Raw genomic sequence first — 20127 nt, 5'->3', positions numbered from 1 at the left:
TTCCTTCCTTCCCTTGTTCCCTTTCTTCCCTTTGTATTGTTAGTTAATGTAGTAAAAAAAAAAAGGATTGCACTGAGTCACGGCACAAGCTAAGCTTATTATTGTTAAGCAGTGAGATCTCCTTTGGTTTTCAACAATCCTTTTTTTCTCCCTTCCAGTCATTCAAACAGTCTCCTCGCACAACTCCTTGCCCTACAGAGAAGATGTCAAGCAGATGATGAATAACAACAGCGAGACGGTGGTGACGGAGTTCATTTTGCTTGGTCTCGCAGACCATCCTGTGGCTCAGGCCGTCTTCTTCTGGATCCTTCTGGTAATCTACCTCATCAACCTGCTGGGGAACGGTCTGATGGTTGTGTTGATCATTACTGACTCCCACCTGCATACCCCCATGTACTTTTTCCTGAGCAACCTCTCCTTCCTAGATATTTGCTACACCAGCAGCAGCGTCCCCCAGGCCTTGGTTACCTGCACCACGGACAGAACTACCATTTCCTTCATGGGCTGCATGGCCCAGATACACATTACATTGTATCTAGGCACCACAGAGTGTCTCCTCCTGGCCGTCATGGCCTATGACCGCTTTGTGGCCATATGCAGCCCTTTACACTACACGTTGATCATGAGCTGGCGAATTTGTGTCCAACTAGCCATTGGAACATGGGGTACTGGCCTTATCCTGACCCTCATCCCCACTGTAACCGGTCCTAAACGGTTCTGCGGCTCTAATGTGGTCAACCACTTCACTTGTGAGGCCCAGACAGTTGCCAAGCTGATCTGTGGTGACACACACTTAAACGATATTGTTTCTTTTATCTGCACCGTACCGTCCCTCATTGTGCCTTTTGTTTTTATCTTGGTGACGTATTTGCGAATCGGCCTGGCAGTTTGGAGGATCCGTTCTAAACAGGGATGGAGGAAGGCTCTCTCTACCTGTGGCTCTCACCTAGCTGTCGTTGGCATCTTCTATGGTTCGGCCATGGCCATGTACCTGCAACCCAAATCCAAATATGCCTCCGACAGGGACAAGATGGTCTCCATTTTCTACGGAGCTGTGACTCCCATGCTCAACCCTCTGATATATAGCCTGAGGAACAAAGATGTGAAAGGGGCATTGCAGAAACTCATTGGGGGAAAGATATCCAGATATTAAATGGACTTCTTCATCTTCTGTCTCCATCTCTCTACCCCTCTTCATTTGTTTCTCATTGTTCTTAATAGTGAACACTACTAAAGTGCTGACTGGTGCAATCTCTCTTTTATTTTGTTTTTGCCTGAGTTCTGGGGCAGCAGGATATTTTTTTTCCACAATTTTTATTGAGTGGGTCAACATACAAATACATGAATACGTTCCAATCTCTTCATTCCCCCAAATGATTAGTATATTTCCCTACACCCTCTCCCTCCCCTTTCTTATATCGACTTCCAACAGCGCTAGAACCAATCTATTTCTTATCATTTATTCTATCTTTACATCTATTCCCTATCATCCAGGTAAAGTTTCTACATACCTATCTTTTTTAGCAATTATCAAAAATCAATAAATATCTTCTTACATCACATTTATTTTCTATATATTCTTTAAGTTTTTGCCAATCTTCTGAAAATTCTTTTAAATCCTGCTCTCTCAGTTTTCTTGTTATTTTGTCCATCTCTGCCATATATAACAATTTTTGTATCCATTCTTCCGTTTCTGGTATCTTCTCTTGCTTCCAGTATTGTGCATACAGCATTCTTGCAGCCACTGCCATATAAAATAGCAATGTCCTATCTCTTGCATTAATCTTTTCTATATTTAATCCTAACAACAACAGGTCCGGACTTTTAATCAAATTAACTTTCAAAATTAGCAACTTTTTTTCATATATCTTAGCCCCAAAAAGTTTAGCTTTCTCACATGTCCACCACATATGATAAAAGGAACCTTCATGTTGTTTACATTTCCAACATTTGTTTGACATATCTTTACTCAAAATAGCTAATTTTTTCGGGATCAAGTACCATCTATATAACTTTATAACAATTTTCCTTTAGATTGACACATGTTGATATTTTCAGTGTTTTTTTCCACATATACTCCCAAGCCTCTATGGTAATTTCTCTGTTCATATTTATTGCCCATTTCACCATCTGAGTCTTAACTATTTCATCTTCTGTATACCATTTCAATAACAGTTTATACAGTTTAGATATCATTTTCTCTCCATCTCCAAGTCCTCTAATTCTGAATTTTTATTCCTAAACCCCACCTTTCTTTTATCAACTTCAAATAAGTCATTAATTTGTCTATATTGTAGCCAACTGTATTTAAACGGCAAGTCTTCTTTTGGGGCAGCGGGATGTTTGTTGTTGTTGCTATTTCTTGTTGTCGTTCTCAGTATAGTCTGGAGGCTAACATGTTAGACTAGGTCTTGGGGAAACCCACATTCAAGTAAACAATCTGTGGGAAGTCAGACCCCCTCCCCACACTGAAAGGGCAGTTTATGGATATGGAATATCATGAACTCCCTGCCATAAGTCCAAGCTACTGCCTGGCCCAAGGGAGAGCAGGCCTGGAGACCGGAAAGTTGTCAGGACATGAGTCATAGGGGAAACAACTGCTCATTGGATATTCCCTTTAAAAATAATAATAATAATAACATTCGATTTATATACCGCCCTTCAGGATAACTTAACACCCACTCAGAGTGGTTTATCCCCACAATAATAATCACCCTGTGAGGTGAGTGGGGCTGAGACACCTCTGAGAGAGCTGTGACTGACCCAAGGTCACCTAGCTGGCTTCAAGTGGAAGAGTGAGGAATCAAACCCGGTTTGTCTTGTCATTTGTCTTGTCTTGTCATTCCCGGTTTGTCTTGTCATTCTCCAGATTAGAGTCTTGCGCTCTTAACCACTACACCAAACAGTCAACGCCATGTGTAGTTTGAGCTTAAAAACAAAGAATAACTTTATTAGGAAAGCTTAAGACAATTACAAAGTGAGAGAAATACTGACTAAGCTAACAGACTACATGTTCACAGGGCCAAGCTACACATGACGAATGACACTTGAACGGCAAGTGCATTTCTCCCTGTTCACTTGCCCTCCTCTCAATCCACTTGCCGTTCAAGTGTCATTCGTCATGTGTAGCTTGGCCCTCAGTTGATAGGCAGAGAGAGAACTGCTGTTTTCAAATAGAAAAGAATATTCAGGAATATGCAAAAGACTAACATTTAAAACAGCCAATGAGCAGGTCAAATGCTCCCTCATTATATTAATTCAACTGGCTTAACTCCACAAGAACTGGACTGTTGTCAACTTGCAACCTCCAGCACTGACTGACAATCCTCCACGCCCCGGAGAGCAGCAGAGATAATGAGGCTTCCTGCGAAAACTCCCTGCCTAATCCCGTCAATGCCTTCCTTCACCTCCTGTCCCCCACTCACCTAATCAAGGCTATTCAGCACACTTCAGAGCTTCCCCATCCAGTACCTACCAGATCATCAAGCAATATTTTCACCTATAGACCATTCCAGATAATCATATCAAACCTCTTCCAATGTATTGTTCTATCTCCAGACAAGCCATTAAGCTATTGTTTGGGGGTGCAAGGTGCCAGTTTTGCCCCAGGGTACATTCTGCCCTATAACTGAGCCTCCCAGCCATGTGCTCAGGGTATGTGTCCCAGGATCCATCCTGCACCCCCAAACTTGTTTGGGCTTCTTCTCTCGATGAAATGCTGGTCATTTTGCTGCTTCCTCTGCGGACCTCCTCCTCTTCAAGACTGGTAATTATTACCCTTTCCCTAAAACGACTTTCCCATATCCTCACTCTGTGTATACTCTGTGTATACTCTATTTGTGGTTTTCTGTATACTTGCCTTTTATTTCTCTGTTAATAAAAAACCCTTTCCTGTTGAATATCTGCCTGTTTATTTGGGAGTTCTCTTAAGGAATAATCCTGGTATGCGAGATTCCTAGTTACCCCTTGCTTGTCTCCTTTAATGCTAATTCCCCCAACTAATTCAGGAGACCTCTTATTTGGGTAACAAATTGACCATAACAATTACTGGCTTACTTTGGGCCAGTCAGCCTCTCTCAGCCTCACCTACCTCACAAGGCTGTTGTGAGGATAAAATGGAAGCACAGAGGATTATGTCTGCCACTGTGAGTTCCTTAGAGAAAGACCAGGATTTTTTTAAAAAATGTGATGTGACAGATTATTAGACTGGCTGTGTTTATCGGCATCAGTTTTTCTATCTTTATCTGCAAATCTTTGATAAATATGAAATGCTTTAAACCTCTGCGGAACATACAAGGAGCTGCCATGTGGAACTGCTTGTTCCTCCAGGCTGTGGATCTCCAAGATTTTGGACACAGCTTGCACTGGCCCCAGTCCTGTGGTCTTTTAACTGGTGATGGCAGGGACTAAATTTAGGACTTTCTATTAGGAAAACATGTCTTCCTCAACTGAGATAGAGGTAAATGCTCCTGAGCGCTCCGGAGGTTGGATGTGTGGCCTGGTTATGCTTGCCAACTCCAGGCTGGAAAATTCCTGAAGATTTGGGGGCAGGGCCTGGGTAGGGCAGAGTTTGGGAAAGGCATGTGACACCAAAGAGTCCACCCATCCTTGAGGGAAACAGATCTCTGTATTCTATAGATCAGTTATAATTCCATGAGAACTCAAGGCCCCCATTGTAGGCTGGGCTGACAGGCAGAAGGCAGCAGCAACCAGTGGCAAGCAATCTCCTGTTCTGTTTGTTCTGCTGCATGCTGACTATTGCCGATTGGCAGGAAGTCATATATTTAAGGTGCTAAAAGTGCTCAGTGGGAATAATTCCATCATATAAATTGTTCCATCATACAAATTGTCATATAACAAATATCAGTGATGGTATGAAATCACAGATTTCCTTTAGACATCAACGGTGGTATACGTCACAAAATTTCTACAAGCAGTACATGTATACAATACGTAAGGTGCTTGGAAGCCCTAATAGTCCAATATAAAGCCAGAATTTCCACAAGAATGTAGTGTCCATGTTATAGAAGTCTTCTCTTCAGTAATGTACGCTGCCCGGGGTTCGCCGGCATGCAAAAATTCCAGTCCCGTTTCGCCCCAAAGGCTTCTACATAGGCAAGATATAGGCCAAGTAACAGACAATCTCATTCCACCATTGCAATTCCTTCCAGTCAATCTAGTTTATTTATTTGTGCAAAGCAAAAAAGAAAAAAGAAAGAGAAACACAAAACAAAACGTTGGTAAAATGTATACATACTATTCTAGCACTGAGTTTCAGTGCCCGTAGGCTACCCATCTTGATCTTACATTAAGGAACGCATGACTTACATGACTTTACAACATGACCTAGAATTGTGCTGTTAGTCTGGCAATTAGGATGGACCAACTGGCACGAAGATTTCTCCCTCTACCATACCCTCTTGCTTGTGGTCAGCATTCCCATATGGCTTGTTGATGATCCTGAAGTTTTGGACACAAAACAAATGTCCCTTTAGCTCTGAGGCAAGATCGTGTTTATTGGACATCATGACTCATGGCAGCCACAGGCATAGATGGTTTTAAAGGGGGATTAGACTAATGGAGGATAGGTCTATTACTGGCTAACTTTTCCCCTCTTCTTCCTGCAGCTATTTAGCCTGGGGATGGGGGCAGAGGTGCAGACTAAAGGTCTTTCAGCTCTTAACTTGTGAGAGCCCAGTTCAGATTTTGTTTGTTTGTCTGTTTATGTAAACTTGGAAAAGTGGCTTTAAAATGCTTCAATAAATCAATACCGTTGTATTGTGCTCTGTGCGTTGTCTCTCTGTTGCCACCATTTTCCTATCAGGTTCATCTACTCCCTGGAGCTCTAAAGAGATCTGATGGGACATTGCCAAACAGTCACAATTCCCCAAACTACAGCATTTCTTTAAACAGACCTGAATCACTCGGAAGCAATGAATTGGTTTTGGTTACCAGGAATTGAGATCGCTTATTCCAAAATCGCTTCGAGATGAGTTCTTCTCTTGACAGCTTCTCCTCAAACTCAATCTTGTGGACGGGCTGTTATTCACCCCTCCCTCGTTTTTTTTAATACCTTGAGTAAGCTCTTCTTTTCAGAAGCTGTTCTAAAGTACGTAGCTGAAAAAACTTGACATTCAAGATTCTCAGCCTGAAGTGAGAATTTCCCAGTGGTTGAAATCCTTCAACTTCCTCCAACCCAGGTGAGTGTTTACTCCTAACACATGGAAAGTGAAGGAGATTTTTGAGGAATCTATTTTCAAAAGTTCACACCCTGTTTGCTTCCCATGGTGCTGTCTTATATTGAATCAGACCGTTGATCTATCAAGGTCAGTACTTTCTACTTAGACTAGTAGCAATGGTTCTCAAAGGCCCTGAGTACTCCAAGACCAACTACTTGGTTCTTTTAACAGGAGATGCCAGGAATTGAACCTGGGATCTTGTGTGTGCTAAGCAGAGGTTCTGTCACTGAGAGCCAAGCTACACGTGACGCCTGACACAGGTTGGACACTTGTCAGCTTCCCTCAAGTTTTGATGGGAAATGTAGGCGTCTTGGCCTTGGCTCTCTGGCGGCTGTCCAATGGACTTTTCAACTGTCACTTGTCCAACATTCCGCCAAGCTGCCTACATCTCATATAATTTGGTCCTGTTACATTTGCAACAAATGAGCCATTCCGTTATAGCAGCTCTTTTTTGTAGACATAGAATTACTCTGGCAAAGACCTGCTCAGGTATGCAATGATTTTGTTTAACTAATGGCTCCTAGAGAAATCTTTGCACTTCTAGCTAGAATCCGTTATTCATGGTTTCACTCAGGGCCAAGCTAGACTGACAGGTTTTTAAAGTGTTTCCCAGACCCAACTAGAGTTCCCTGTAGCTACACAGCAGCTTTGGGGAGTAGCTGTTAAAAATAAAGGAGACCCAAAATGGCCTCAGAATGCCTCTGTGGGGGGAGGGGCTCCTCCTTCCCCCCTCAAGCTGTCCCCCCTGTCTAAATAGCAGAAGAGGGAGTCCCCTCCCTGTTTTTTCTGCTCCACATATAGTATTCTGTGCTATTGTAACACAATGAAATAGCATGAGAGGGGAGGGAGGCATACTAAGACCATTTGGGCTCTCTTTTATTTTTTAACAGCCATTTCCTTTTTAACTGCTGTATGGCTGCAGAAACCTGAGTTGGGTCTGGTGAACCCAAACCCAACTCTTAAAAAACCTGCATGTCTAGCTTGGCCCTCAGAGCCAAGCTACAAGGGACAAATGACACTTGCCTGGCAAGTGAACAGACTCACGTGTATTCCTCCCTGTTCACTTGCGCTCCACTTGTGCTCCACTTGATCACGTAGTGATCATGTAGTGGTCAAGTGGAGCGCAAGTAGAGCACAAGTGAACAAGGAGGAAAGGCCAAGCTACAAGTGACAAATGACACTTGAACGGCAAGTGGATTGAGTGGAGCGCAAGTGAACAGGGAGAAATACACTTGCCGTTCAAGTGTCCTTCGTCACTTGTAGCTTCACCCGAAGACACGTGAGTCTGTTCACCTGCCAGGCAAGTGTAATTTGTCACTTGTAGCTTGGCTCTCAGATACAGGAACAATGCACAGGAACTAAGGGCCAAGCTGCACATGACAAATGACACTTGAACGGCAAGTGTATTTCTCCCTGTTCACTTGCCCTCCACTCAATCCACTTGCTGTTCAAGTGTCATTTGTCATGTGTAGCCTGGCCCTCAGTTAACAGAATGTAGTGTGTGAATCATATGCTGTCTTTATGCTGAAAATAATATTGGTTAGTGTTGATTGATATAGGAAGGATGGACTCAGAAATTATTTCAGCGGTGTATGCAGACCCTTCATATAATGTCCAACACTGTGACCTGGATAGCTCAGGTGAGCCTGATCTTGTCAGATCTCAAAAGCTAAGCAGGGTTGGCCTTGGTTAGTCATTGGATGGGAGACCTCCAATGAAACCAGTGTTGCATAGGCAGGCAATGGCAAACCACCTCTGTTAGTCTCTTGCCATGAAAATTCCACCCTGGTTGCCACAAGTCAGCTATGATTTGATAGCACTCTCCACCACCACCATCCCAGTGTACATAAAAGTTTCTGAAATGTTATGTCCTGAGCTTTGCACACACACTCAAGCAATACTATGGGCCAAGCTACAAGTGATGAATGACACTTGAACGGCAAGTGAACAGACTCACGTGTATTCCTCCCTGTTCACTTGTGCTCCACTTGCACTCCACTTGATCATGTAGTGATCACGTAGGGCCAAGCTACACATGACGAATGACACTTGAACAGCAAGTGTATTTCTCCCTGCTCACTTGCCCTCCACTCAATCCACTTGCCGTTCAAGTGTCATTTGTCATGTGTAGCTTGGCCCGTAGTGGTCAAGTGGAGCGAAAGTAGAGCACAAGTGAACAGGGAGGGAGACACGTGAGTCTGTTCAGTTACCATTCAAGTGTCATTCGTCACTTGTAGCTTGGCCCTATTAGGCATGTGAGTGTCAAGTTGCAACCGACTTATGGCAACTCTATCAAGAAGTCTTCAAGGCAAGTGAGGAACAGCATTGGTTTGCCATTGCTTTCCTCTGCAGACCAACCCCAGTCTTGGCAGTCTCCCATCCACATACTTTCCAGAGCTGACCTTGCTTAGCTTTCAAGATGTGATGAGATCAGTGTCAGGCTATGGATGACAGGATACAGCAGACAGATCTCTGGACCATTGCTTCAAGACACAGGTTCCTGGTTAAATGGCTTTTTATTCAGAAATCAGATCATTTCCATACACAGGTCCATAGCTTGCTTAGAAACAAGAAAGTTTCTAAGCAGTACAGCTTCCTTGACAGGAATAGGGACTTGAGGAAAGTACAGGGCTAAATACTCAAACATTCTCCTCCTCCCTAACCCACAAGTTTGAGCAGGAAGAAGTCTGGGAATCTCTGCTGGGGTTTATACACCAGCTAAACAAGACAGAAAGAGGCATAACAGAATGGGTAACACTTCAGACACTACAAGGTCATTTCAGTGAGCTTCAAAGAAATACACAGATTACACAGCTGCATTCTCAGGTAGTTAGGAAGAGAAACGAAAGTGATGCATATAGCATTTGCAATATGAAATCAAACCACAGTATTGAAAATTAGCATCCCCTAGAATAATGACATGGATGGAGGGGTACAGACATACATGACAATCAGGCTATACCGCAGTGCCTCCCCACCCCAGGCAATATTATTTCAAGACTTAGCAACATCACCTCAACTTCCTCATTTTTCAATACATGCTATCCTACTCTTCTGCTCTCTACAACCAGAACAATTGCTACACAAAATAATATATGAACACAGATCTCTGACATTAAAAGTCACAATATGCAGAAACTGGGCACGGATGGGACTTTAATTTTCCAGGACATACTGTTGCTGATTTACAGTTTTCCTATAAAAAGAAATTCCAAGAGAGAATCTGATGCAAAAGTGCTGAATTAAGATTCATCAAGACAATTGATGCTGTCTCTCCCTAGGCTTGAACAAGAACTTGGATTGGTCACTCCAGGAAGAAGGTGCCAATAGCTCAGCCAGTTTGAAACTATAACCAAAGAAAAATCAATTCATTTAGGGCAGCAGAGAAATGTTGGAAATAGACAGGGTAGGGTTAACATAAAATCAGAGGAAATCAAGGAAGGTATAGGATAAAACATGACAGGCAGATCTAATTAACATCTGTAAATAGCACCTACCCTGTACAGATGTGAGTTTGTCCCACTCGTCATCTTTCACGCTGTACTCTCTATGATCTATTCTGATTTGATGTTAGTCCTACTGTGCCCATCTTCAATAATTAGGAGTGGTCCATACCCACTCTGAATGGATTGATGTTTTATTTGTTCACACTGGCCTTCCAGTTTGGAGTACTGGTTAAGAGCGGCAGGACTCTAATCTGGAGAGCCAGGTTTGATTCCCCACTCCACCACCAGCTCGACGACCTTGGGTCAGTCACAGCTCTTCCAGAGCTCTCTCAGCCCCAACCATCTCACAGAGTGATTGTTGTAGGGATAATAACAACATACTTTGTAAACCGCTCTGAATGGATGTTAAATTGTCCTGAAGGGATGTATATAAATCAAATGTTGTTGTTATCTCCCTACTCCTAGGAAGGAAGAATACTGTCTTATTTTCAAATTCGCACATGATGTAGTATAACTGTTAATTAAAATAGCATAGGGAAAAGCTTCATGAATCTTTTATAATCAATAAATACTCTGCTGTTTTTTAATAATAGACTCATATAGAAAGGATGGAGTCAAAAAGAATATGTGTTGGTTTCTTGTCCATCAGAATTTCAGTTTAATTTTCTTTTTCACCTTCCATATCATATATGTCAGATATTTGTGCAACTAAGAAAAACTTGACTATTACTTTAATAACATTTGCAAACCTAAACAAGAAAAAGAAACTAGCATGTTCAGGACTTTTCTTTTACAGCTTTATTCTTCTTGTAACTTCCAGTGTAATCCTAAACAGAATTACTCCATTTTAAGCCCATTGAAATCATTGGGCTTCGAATGTTTAGGATTGCACTGAGTCACGGCACAAGCTAAGCTTATTATTGTTAAGCAGTGAGATCTCCTTTGGTTTTCAACAATCCTTTTTTTCTCCCTTCCAGTCATTCAAACAGTCTCCTCGCACAACTCCTTGCCCTACAGAGAAGATGTCAAGCAGATGATGAATAACAACAGCGAGACGGTGGTGACGGAGTTCATTTTGCTTGGTCTCGCGGACCATCCTGTGGCTCAGGCCGTCTTCTTCTGGATCCTTCTGGTAATCTACCTCATCAACCTGCTGGGGAACGGTCTGATGGTTGTGTTGATCATTACTGACTCCCACCTGCATACCCCCATGTACTTTTTCCTGAGCAACCTCTCCTTCCTAGATATTTGCTACACCAGCAGCAGCGTCCCCCAGGCCTTGGTTACCTGCACCACGGACAGAACTACCATTTCCTTCATGGGCTGCATGGCCCAGATACACATTACATTGTATCTAGGCACCACAGAGTGTCTCCTCCTGGCCGTCATGGCCTATGACCGCTTTGTGGCCATATGCAGCCCTTTACACTACACGTTGATCATGAGCTGGCGAATTTGTGTCCAACTGGCCATCGGAACATGGGGTACTGGCCTTATCCTGACCCTCATCCTCACTGTAACAGGTTCTAAACGGTTCTGTGGCTCTAATGTGGTCAACCACTTCACTTGTGAGGCCCAGACAGTTGGCAAGCTGATCTGTGGTGACACACACTTCAATGATATTGTTTCCTTTATCTGCACCGTACCGGTCCTCATTGTGCCTTTTGTTTTTATCTTGGTGACGTATTTGCGAATTGGCCTGGCAGTTTGGAGGATCCATTCTAACCAGGGCTGGAGCAAAGCTCTCTCTACCTGTGGCTCTCACCTAGCTGTTGTTGGCATCTTCTATGGTTCAGCCATGGCCATGTACCTGCAACCCAAATCCAAATATACCTCCGATAAGGATAAGATGGTCTCCATTTTCTATGGAGCTGTGACTCCCATGCTCAACCCTCTGATATATAGCCTGAGGAACAAAGATGTGAAAGGGGCATTGCAGAAACTCTTTGGGGAAAAGATATTCAGATATTAAATGGACTTCTTTATCTTCTGCCACCACCTCTCCATCCCTCATCATTTGTTTATAATTTTACTTTGTTCTTAATAGTGAACACTACTAAAGTGCTGACTGGTGCAATCTCTCTTTTATTTTGTTTTTGCATGACTTGTGGGGCAGCGGGATGTTTGTTGTTATTGCTATTTCTTCTTGTTGTTCTCAGTATAGTCTGGAGGCTAACATGTTAGACTAGGTCTTGGGGAGACCCACGTTCAGGTCAACAATCTGTTGGTAGTCAGACCCCCGCCCCACACTGAAAGGACTATCATGAACCCATTGCCATAAGTCTAAGAGCGAAACTACAAGTGACAAAAGGCACAGATTGGACACTTGTCAGCTTCCCTCAAGTTTTGATGGGAAATGTAGGCAGCTTGGTGGAATGTTGGACAAGTGACAGTTGAAAAGTCCATTAGACAGCAGTCAGAGAGCCAAGCTGCAAGACCAGGATGCCTACATTTCCCATCAAAACTTGAGGGAAGCTGACAAGTGTCCAACCTGTGCCTTTTGTCACTTGTAGTTCGGCTCTAAGGCACTGCCTAGTGCAAGACAGAGCAGATGCCAGCTGGCCTGGACGCTGGAAAGTTATTGGGACATGAGTCATAGGGGGAATTACTGACTATTGGTTATTCCCTTTAAAAAAAAAACAGCCAACACCATGTGTAAAACAAAGAATTAACTTTATTAGGAAAGCATAAAAAGGAATTACGAAGTGAGGGAAATACAGAGTTAGCTAACAGACTACATGTTCTCAGTTGATGGGCAGCGAGACAACTGCTGTTTTCAAACAGAAAAGAATGTTCAGGAATATGCAAATGACCAACCTTTAAAACAGCCAATGAGCAGGTCAAATGCTCCCTCATTATATTAACTCAACTGGCTTAACTCCACACCAACTGGATTGATGTCAACTTGTAGCCTCCAGCACTGACTGACAGCCCTCCATGCCCTGGAGAGCAGCAGAGATAACAAGGCTTCGTGAGAAAACTCTCTGCCTAATCCCATCAACACCTTCCTTCACCTCTCCTCTCCCACTTATCAAAGCTATTCAGCACACCTGATAGACTCCATATTCAGTACCTACCAGATCATCAAGCAATATTTTCACTTATAGACCATTCCAGATAGTCATATCAAACCTCTTCCAATGAATTGTCCTATCTCCAGACAAGCCATTAAGTTATTGTTTTGGGGTGCAAGATGTCAGTTTTGCCCCAGGGTACATTTTGCCCTATAACTGAGCCTCCCAGCCATGTGCTCAGTGTGTGTGTTCCAGGATCCATCCATGCACTCCCAAACTTGTTTGGGCTTCTTCTCTCCATGAATTGCTGACCATTTTGTGGCTTCCTCTGTGGACCTCCTCCTCTTCAAGGCTGTTAATTATTACCCTTTCCCTAAAACGGCTTTCCCATTTCCTCACTGTTTCCTTAATTAGCTCTGTGTATACTCTGTATGTGGTTTTCTGTATACGTGCCTTTTATTTTTCTGTTAATAAAAAAACCCTTTCCCGTTGAATATCTGCCTGTCTATTTGAGAGCAGTAGTCGTCGTCGTCGTCGTCGTCGTCGTCGTCGTCGTAGTAGTAGTAGTAGTTTATTTTTCACAGTCAATGGCCAGCAATTAACAAAGACACCAATAAAGGCACCACAGAGTAAAAGAAAACATCAATAAAATCATGCACAATATGTGGGTAAAATTATTCATAGTACAATAGTATAAGATTTAAAATTCTCAGTGGTACAATAAAACCATTTACTTAGCCACTAAGGATTTCCTGATCCTTGAAGGAATCCAACCAAATCTGGCTACCTGAAGCGTAATCTTAGGGTGTCTATCTGAAAAGAGACCCCTCAAAATGCAGGATGTTTGGCGGGTAAAGGACAAAGTTGAAGAGAGAGGGAGAGATTTGCGAAGATTACTGTACACCTTGCAATCAAATATAATGTGTTCTAATGATTCTATCCCTTCCTCGCAGCAGGGACAAATCCTTTCCTCATAAGGGATTTTTTTAAACTTCCCTTCGAGGACAGCCGAGGGAAAAACATCCAGTTGCATTAGTGTAAAAATTCGCCTATACTCCTGATTTGATAGATAATTTGAGAGTTCTCTAAAGGAATAATCCTGGTATGCGAGATTCCTAGTTACCCCTTGCTTGTCTCCTTTAATGCTAACTCCCCCAACTAATTAAGGAGACCTCTTATTTGGGTAACAAATTGACCATAACAATTACTGGCTTACTTTGGGCCAGTCAGCCTCTCTCAGCCTCACCTACCTCACAAGACTGTTGTGAGGATAAAATGGAAGCACAGAGAATTATGTCTGCCACTGTGAGTTCCTTAGAGAAAGAGGAAGATTTTTTTTTAAATGTGATGTGACAGATTATTAGACTGGCTGTGCCTGTTAGCATCAGTTTTTCTATCCTTATCTGCAAATATCTGATAGATATGGTTCTGTCAAACCAGATGAGCATTGGGAATTCAAGTTGAAACATAATCCCCAGGCACATAAATCCAATACTAATGACTAGAGATGGGCACAAACTGGAAAAAAACTGAACCATGTGGTTCATGGTTCGTCAAATTTCACGAACCATGAACTTTCACAACCCCGCCCCTGGTTTCATTTGATTCATGAAAACATGGTTCACATCCATGTCAGAAAATCATCACTTCTGGGCCAGCAGAAGGTCTTCAGGAAGTCCATACCCTGTTGCCTAGGAAACTGATTGATTGGCACCAGGCTGTCTGCAGGCTGACAAACCAAAAAACCAGCATAAAGTTCATGGCGGTTAGTCAGAAGTGGGATCTGACGAACTGCTGGTTTGCGAACCACGAACCAGCCTGGTTCATGCTTAAGTTTGGTTCATATTTCGGTTCGTGGCCATCTCTACATGCACGTTTCCCCAACAGGACAGATAGCAGCTTCCCAGGGCCATTTCCAATCAGGAAGTTAGCACAAGGGAAAGGCTTAAATGCTACTCTCCTTGCATGGTAAAGCCCCAATCCAAGATGAGTTTCTGCAAAATCAGAAGCTACCTTAGACCCTTTACTGAGCTTTATATTTTTTCTGTGCTTTCACGGCATTGCCAAATATGCTGCTTATGTAACACTTGGTGCAGCCATCAGAAACAAGTGGTAAGGCTTTTCCTAGATTGCAGTACTTTAGGTTGCTGGCACGGGGTTTGCCTTTGAACGCTCCTCCATGAACAAAATACTCTTGTACAAAGCAAAATTTCAGTTAAGGTAGGTTAGGTTTTTTTCTTGTATGGGAGTGTTCAGACAATCAAACACATACTACACAGGTGCATGGCACATGCAGACTAAAGCAATAACAGCCCAAGAAATGCTTTTTTGCTTTTCTTATTTTTTCTTATTTTATTTTATTTAATTCTCCCACTTGTCCACTGCTGCTCATACTGCCCTTCTAGTATGTCGCATTATCATTTCCTCACCACCTACACTCCTGCTCCAGTGAAACAAACAAGGTGAAAGTGTTTGAGAATAAACAAGTGTATGGGAGGGAGGGAGGGAGGAATCATAGAATCATGGAAGGGAGGGAGGAAGGAAAGTAACTGGCATTTGGTGAAACAGACATTTTTCCTGATCTCTTTAGTTTCAAAATAAAGTAAAGAAAGGAGAAACAGACAGAAACAGACACACAACCACTTTCAAACAGTATGTGTAAAAGTAGTGTTGCAAACAAGCTTGGAGAAAAATGGCCTGCCTGTTTAATCGAGGCTTGCTGGGGTCTTTTTTACCAGGTGATGCTATTTACTTCCATGTAGTAAAAAGCATCAACGGCCCGTTTCCACATGTTAAACTTCTATGGATCCAGGGTCTCTTTGGGAGTAATTCTGAACACTTTGAAAGAGGCTGCTGTGACACCCCTCCTGGAGAAGGCATCCGTGGAACCCAGTGACTTCAACAACTACCACCCAATGGCCAATGTTCCATTCTTAGGAAGCTGCTCAAGCGGGAGGTGGCTAAACAGCTTCAGGTGGTCTTGGAAGAGACGGACTCTCTAGATTCATTTCAACATGGATTCAGGAATGGCTTTGGGATGGAAATGGCTTTCGTCTCCCTGGCCTTCACAATTAGAGCGATGGGGGAGTGCATCCATGTTGATTCTGGGCCCCTCATTGGCATCCATGGCACGGATGACCAGAGGGTGGTTGAGTTGAGAATAGGGTACCGTGCTTTGGTGGCTCTGCTCTTACTTGACCAACCGATTCCAGAAGGGGGTGCTGGAAGGACAGCTCCTTGGCCCCATAGCATTTACGCTATGGCTGCTATAGGCTTCCATCTTATTCTCTATGGTATTTAAAATCGATATGAAATCATTGGGAAAGGACATCCGGAGATTTGGAGTGAGGTGTCACCGGTATGTGGATGGAACCCAACTCTAATTCTCCTTATCAGCTAAGCCCGGTGGGTCTATAGAAGTCCTGAATAGGTGCCTGGAAAGGTCATGGGATTGATGCAGGCCAACAAACGGAAGTTCAGTCCAAACAAGGAAATGAGGAACATCTTTCTGGTGGCAAGCTAGTATCAGTGGAGGTCCATCCAGCCTAACATTTCCCTCTTCTTCCTGCAGCTATTTAGCCTGGGGCTGGGGGCAGAGGTGCAGGCTAAAGGCCTTTCAGCTCTTAGCTTGTGAGAGCCCAGTTCAGATTTTGTTTTTGTCTGTTTATGTAAACTTGGAAAAGTGGCTTTAAAATGCTTCAATAAATCAATACCGTTGTATTGTGCTCTGTGAGTTGTCTCTCTATTGCCACCATTTTCCTGTCAGGTTCATCTATTCCCTGGAGCTCTAAAGAGATCTGATGGGACATTGCCAAACAGTCACAATTCCCCGAACTACAGCATTTCTTTAAACAGACCTGAATCACTCGGAAGCAACTAATTGGTTTTGGTTACCAGGAATTGAGATCGCTTATTCCAAAATCGCTTCGAGATGAGTTCTTCTCTTGACAGCTTCCCCTCAAACTCAATCCTGTGGAGGGGCTGTTATTCACCCCTCCCTCGTTTTTTTTTAATAGCTTGAGTACGTTCTTCTTTTCAGAAGCTGTTCTAAAGTATGTCGCTGAAAAAACTTGACATTCAAGATTCTCAGCCCGAAGTGAGAATTTCCCAGTGGTTGAAATTCTTCGACTTCCTCCAACCCAGGTGAGTGTTTTACTTCTAACACATGGAAAGTGAAGGAGATTTTTAAGGAATCTATTTTTAAAGGTTCACACCCTGTTTGCTTCCCATGGTGCTGTCTTATACTGAATCAGACCTTTGATCTATCAAGGTCAGTACTTTCTACTTAGACTAGTAGCAATGGTTCTCCAAGGCCTTGAGTACTCCAAGACCGATGACTTGGTCCTTTTAACAGGAGATAACAGAAATTGAATCTGGGATCTTGTGTGTGCTAAGCAGAGGTTCTATCACTGAGAGCCAAACTACAAGTAACACCTGACACTAGTTGGACGCTTGTCAGCTTCCCTCAAGTTTTGATGGGAAATGTAGGCATCCTGGTCTTGCAGCTTGGCTCTCTGACTGCTGTCCAATGGACTTTTCAACTTTCACTTGTCCAACATTCCATCAAACGGCCTACATTTCCCATCAAAACTTGAGGGAAGCTGACAAGTGTCCAACTAGTGTCAGGCATCACTTGTAGTTTGGCTCTGAGCCACAGTCCCTCCCCAAAAGTGTCATATTAGGATCTAGAAGACCTAGGTTCCAATCTCTGCTCTGTCAGGAAGCTTACTGAATAATATTGGGCCAGCCACTCTCTCAAGGCTTAAACTACCTCACAAGTTTGTTGTGAGGAAAAAATGAGTAAGGGAACATCATACACGCAACTCTGAACTCTGAAGGCTGAGATAAAAACGTACCTGACTAATAGTTTCAGAGTGAGAGAGTACCATGCTAAACAGTTACTCTTCTAAGCTCATTGACTTTGATGAACTTAGAGAAATGTAAGCCTTTACAATTCAATGCAATGTCAGTCCAGTATAATCCCAGTAGAATCACACTGGAGTGTGGTAATTCTGTTTAGTTTTGTGCACAGTAAGTGTTGTAAATGGTGCTGCTGAGCAATATAAAATTAAAATTGAGAGCAATCAATAAGCCAAGTTCTGGAACTCTTTCCAAATCAAGACTTTAGCTAAAGGGAATGTGTTAGATTTCCTAGCAGATGTAGCTGTCTGCAGTATGTCATTTGTCTTTTTTTTCCCCCATTCCCATTTGGGGTGTGTGTGATTTCGTTCTGAGAAATTGAAGAAGGGAGATGCATTAACCCTTCTTCCCCAGAGCCTTGAACAAAATTTGGGCCTTCTTCATTGGGGGGGGGGGTCTTGCTAAAAAAGGAGGTCTGATCAAGGATTTCCCACTTCACATATAATTCGGTCCTGTTGCATTTGTGACAACTGAGCCACTCCATCACACCAGCTCTTTTGCATAGACACAGAATTACTCTGACAAAGCCCTGCTCACGTCTGCAATGATTTTGTTTAACTAATGATCCTAGGGTTCCCAGTTCCAGATTGGGAAATTCCTGGAGATTTGAGGGCATGGAGCCTGGAGAGGGTGGGATTTGGGGAGGGAAGTTACTTCAGAGAGCTATAATGCCTTACAGTCTACTGTCCAGAGTAGCCATTTTCTCCAGGGGAACTGATCTCTGTTGCCTGGAGGTCAGTTGTAATTCCAGGAGAACGCCAGCTACCACCTGGAGTTTGGCAACCATAAATGGCTCCAAGTGATCCTAATGATTCTCGCGTTTCTAGCTAGAGTCACTCGGATACAGATACAATGCATCAGAACTAAGATAACAGAATGCAGTGTGAGAGTGATATACTGTCTTTATTTCTGAAGAATGCTGAAAATAATATTGTGTTGATAGAATCATAGTGTTGATAGACTCACATAAGAAGGATGGAGACAAAAATTATTTCAATGAGGTATGCAGGTCCTTCATACAATGTCTGACACTCCAGTGTACATAAAAGTTTCTGATGTATATGTCCTGAGCTTCCCATATACGCTCATGCAATGCTATCAGGCGTGTGAGTGCCATCAAGTTGCAACCAACTTAGGGCCAAGCTACACATGACGAATGACACTTGAACGGCAAGTGTATTTTTCCCTGTTCACTTGCCCTCAACTCAATCCACTTGCCGTTCAAGTGTCATTCGTCATGTGTAGCTTGGCCCTAGGTTAATTTAAGTTAGGGTAGTTATGGAGAGGCAGCATGCTGTAGCTCTTAGAGTATGAGAGTAGGATCTGGGAAACCCGGCTTTGAATCTGGTCTCTAGCATGGAAGCTTTCTGGGTGACCTTGGGTCAGTCCAACCCGCCCAGAGGATAAAATGGAGGGGAAGAGAATGATGTAAGACCCCCGGAATCCCCATTGAGAAATAAAGGTGGAGCATGAACAAAGTAAATCAATATGTAGGTGATGTGGCCAGTTTATTATACTGCATTTGTCCTTTAAAATGTTTGACACATGCGACACCAAAGATTGCAAATTTCATCTTCGCTCCTAAATCTGGAGACACAGGGCCAAGCTACACATGACGAATGACACTTGAACAGCAAGTGTATTTCTCCCTGTTCACTTGCCCTCCACTCAATCCACTTGCCGTTCAAGTGTCATTCGTCATGTGTAGCTTGGCCCTGAGAGTGACCCTATCAAGAAGTCTTCAAGGCAAGTCAGGAGGTTTGCCGTTGCCCTCCCCTGCAGACCAACCCCAATCTTTCTTGGCAGTCTCCCATTCGCATACTTCCCAGAGCTGACCTTGCTTAACTTTCAAGATGTGATGAGATCAGGCTATCCCACAGTGCCTCCCCACCCCAGGCAATAGTATTTCAAGACTTAGCAACATCACCTATAGTAGCATCTTGGGCTTGTGCACTTGCTCATTTTTCAATACATGCTATTCTACTCTTCTGCTCTCTCCAACCAGGACAATTGCTACACAAAATAATATATAAACACAGATCGGACATTTTAAATCACAATATGTAGAAACCGGGCGGGGACGGGACTTTTTAATTTTCCAGGACATGCTGATTTACAGCTTTCCTAGGGAGAATCCGATGCAAAAGTGCTGAATTAAGATTCATCAAGACGATTGATGCTCTCTCTCCCCAGTCTTGGACAAGAATTTGGGCTTTGTCACTCCAAGAGGAAGGTGCCAATAGCTCAGCCAGTTTGAAACAAGAGAGAAGAAAAATCAATTCATTCAGGGCACGGAGAACCGTTGGAGATGGGCAGAGTAGAATTAACATGAAGTCAGAGGAAATCAAGGCAGGTATAGGATAAAACATGACAAGCAGTCCCAATTAACATCTGTAAATAGCACCCACCCTGTACAGATGTGAGTTTGTCCCACTCGTCTTCTTTCACCCTGTACTCTCTTTGACCTATTCTGATTTGATGTTAATCCTACTGTGCCCGTATTCAATA

At 43.1% G+C, this 20127-nt stretch overlaps 2 protein-coding genes across 2 annotated transcripts; both read left to right on the top strand.

The window, feature by feature from the left end:
• Positions 1-214: 214 nt before the first annotated feature.
• On the top strand, positions 215-1153 carry LOC129346326 (olfactory receptor 13H1-like). Its single transcript, XM_055003675.1, has one exon. It carries the CDS (start codon positions 215-217, stop codon positions 1151-1153), a length of 939 nt encoding a protein of 312 aa, XP_054859650.1.
• A 9565-nt stretch (positions 1154-10718) lies between these two features.
• Positions 10719-11657, top strand: LOC129346358 (olfactory receptor 13H1-like). The gene has a single exon (XM_055003706.1). The coding sequence runs from the start codon at positions 10719-10721 to the stop codon at positions 11655-11657; it is 939 nt and encodes a 312-aa protein (XP_054859681.1).
• The last annotated feature ends 8470 nt before the right edge of the window (positions 11658-20127 follow it).

The sequence above is a fragment of the Eublepharis macularius genome, chromosome 19 (assembly GCF_028583425.1).
Source record: "Eublepharis macularius isolate TG4126 chromosome 19, MPM_Emac_v1.0, whole genome shotgun sequence".
In the NCBI taxonomy this organism is placed as follows: Eukaryota; Metazoa; Chordata; class Lepidosauria; order Squamata; family Eublepharidae; genus Eublepharis; species Eublepharis macularius.
The sequence above is the reverse complement of the archived record's forward strand: the minus strand, read 5'-3'. Positions and strand labels throughout refer to the sequence as shown.